Source organism: Chenopodium quinoa, unplaced genomic scaffold, assembly GCF_001683475.1.
Source record: "Chenopodium quinoa cultivar QQ74 unplaced genomic scaffold, ASM168347v1, whole genome shotgun sequence".
Lineage (NCBI taxonomy): Eukaryota > Viridiplantae > Streptophyta > Magnoliopsida > Caryophyllales > Amaranthaceae > Chenopodium > Chenopodium quinoa.
Genome location: NW_018742681.1, coordinates 751,166 through 752,843, shown reverse-complemented (window position 1 = coordinate 752,843; position 1,678 = coordinate 751,166). Strand labels below are relative to the sequence as shown.

At 41.6% G+C, this 1,678-nt stretch overlaps 1 protein-coding gene across 1 annotated transcript; it reads right to left on the bottom strand.

Annotated features, from left to right (window-relative positions):
• Nucleotides 1-288: 288 nt before the first annotated feature.
• LOC110722457 lies at nt 289-1,332 on the bottom strand. The gene has a single exon (XM_021901729.1). The coding sequence runs from the start codon at nt 1,330-1,332 to the stop codon at nt 289-291; it is 1,044 nt and encodes a 347-aa protein (XP_021757421.1).
• Between the last annotated feature and the right edge of the window lie 346 nt (nt 1,333-1,678).

Here is a 1,678-nt window from a genome sequence, read left to right as displayed (position 1 = left end):
AACTAGGAGTTTCTCAAGAGAGGTGTCATCGAGCTTAGCATTGACAATAACGGGATAACTCTCACTATCATCAAGAAAAGCATATTTAAGTAGCGGGGGAAGGGGTTTAAGTTCAACCTTAGGAGGAGGCGTAGTCCTCTCCTCTTTTGCTTCCACGTTAAGCACTTCAAATTTCATCACATCATGGGCTAAAGGTTGGTTGAGTAAGAGATCATACCCCTTTGCTTCTTCACCCTCCTCAACTAAGCTTCCCGTTAAGATAGCTTGTAAAGGATCTCCTTCATACAATCATTCTCGGAACTCTTCTAAGTCCCTCTCCAATGTGTCAATTCTATGAACTTCATCAATCAATGGCTTCTTCAAAGTTTGTGAGAATGAAAATGAAATTTTCTCATCTCCCAAATTCAAAGTCAATCTTCCTTCTTTCATATCAATCACCACTCCCGCGGTGTTCAAAAATGGTCTCCCCAAAATGAGGGGTACTCTTGTATCTTCTTCCATTTCCATTACCACAAAATCACATGGCACAAATACTCTTCCAACTTGAATCGGCACATCTTCAAGAATATCCAAAGGTAGCCTAACCGTGCGGTCGGCTAGTTGTAAGGACATTCTTGTTGGTTTCAAGTCTCCAACTTTCAAGCTCTTTGCAACAAAATAGGGCATCAAGCTCACACTTGCCCCAAGATCATACAAAGCATCCATAGGTTCCAAATATCCAATATTCACCAGTATTGCATAGCTGTCAGGGTCACCAACCTTTTGGGGAAGCTTGTTTTGAATGATTGCACTCACCTCCTTAGGAAGGGAGATGGTTGCACTTTCTTCAAGCCTACTCTTGTTGGATAAAAGATCCTTCAAAAATTTTGCATAGGTAGGCATTTGTGACGTAGCATGAAGAAAGGGGATGTTCACTTGAAGTCCTCTCATGACTTCAAGAAATTTTGAAAACTTCTCATTCAACGTTTTCTCTACAATTCTATGAGGAAACGGAATGGGGGGCTTATGTACTCTCATAGGGGACTTTTCTATGCCTTCTTCATCTCCCTCATCTTTCTTTGTGGCTCCCTCATCACTCTTTTGTTGCTCTTTTCTCTCAACTTCAACTACTTCATTTTCAAAATCATCCTCACTTCTCACCACGACTCCCTCATCTCTCTTTTGTGTCTCCTCTTCACTCATAATCGGACCCTCATAACCTCTTCCCGATCTCAATGTAATAGCCTTAGCTTTCTCCTTTGGGTTCACTACTGTTGAGCTTGAAAAGTGACCACTAGGATTGGAGGATGAACTTCCAACTTGTTGTGCAATTTGAGCCAATTGGCTCTCCATTATCTTATTGTGCGCTTGAAGTTGTTCGATGTTTGCATTTATATTCGCATTTCTCCTTATTTGTTGTGTCATGAAAGTTTCAAGAACGGATTCAAGGCTAGTCTTTTGAGGAGGTGGATGGCGGTAGTGGTTTTGAGGTTGGTTGGTTTTGGTTGTAGTTGTTTTGTAGGGGGCCTTGGTTGTGTTGCTTCCATCCCGTGTTTTGTTGGGGTTTCCAACTTTGATTGTACGATTGGGATTATTGCTCATTTCTTTGCCCAATTGCCGCCGCTTGCTCATGATTTTTAAGTTGCAATAAGAGGACAAGTGATCATTTCCTCCACAAGTCTCACAGGACATGACTTAT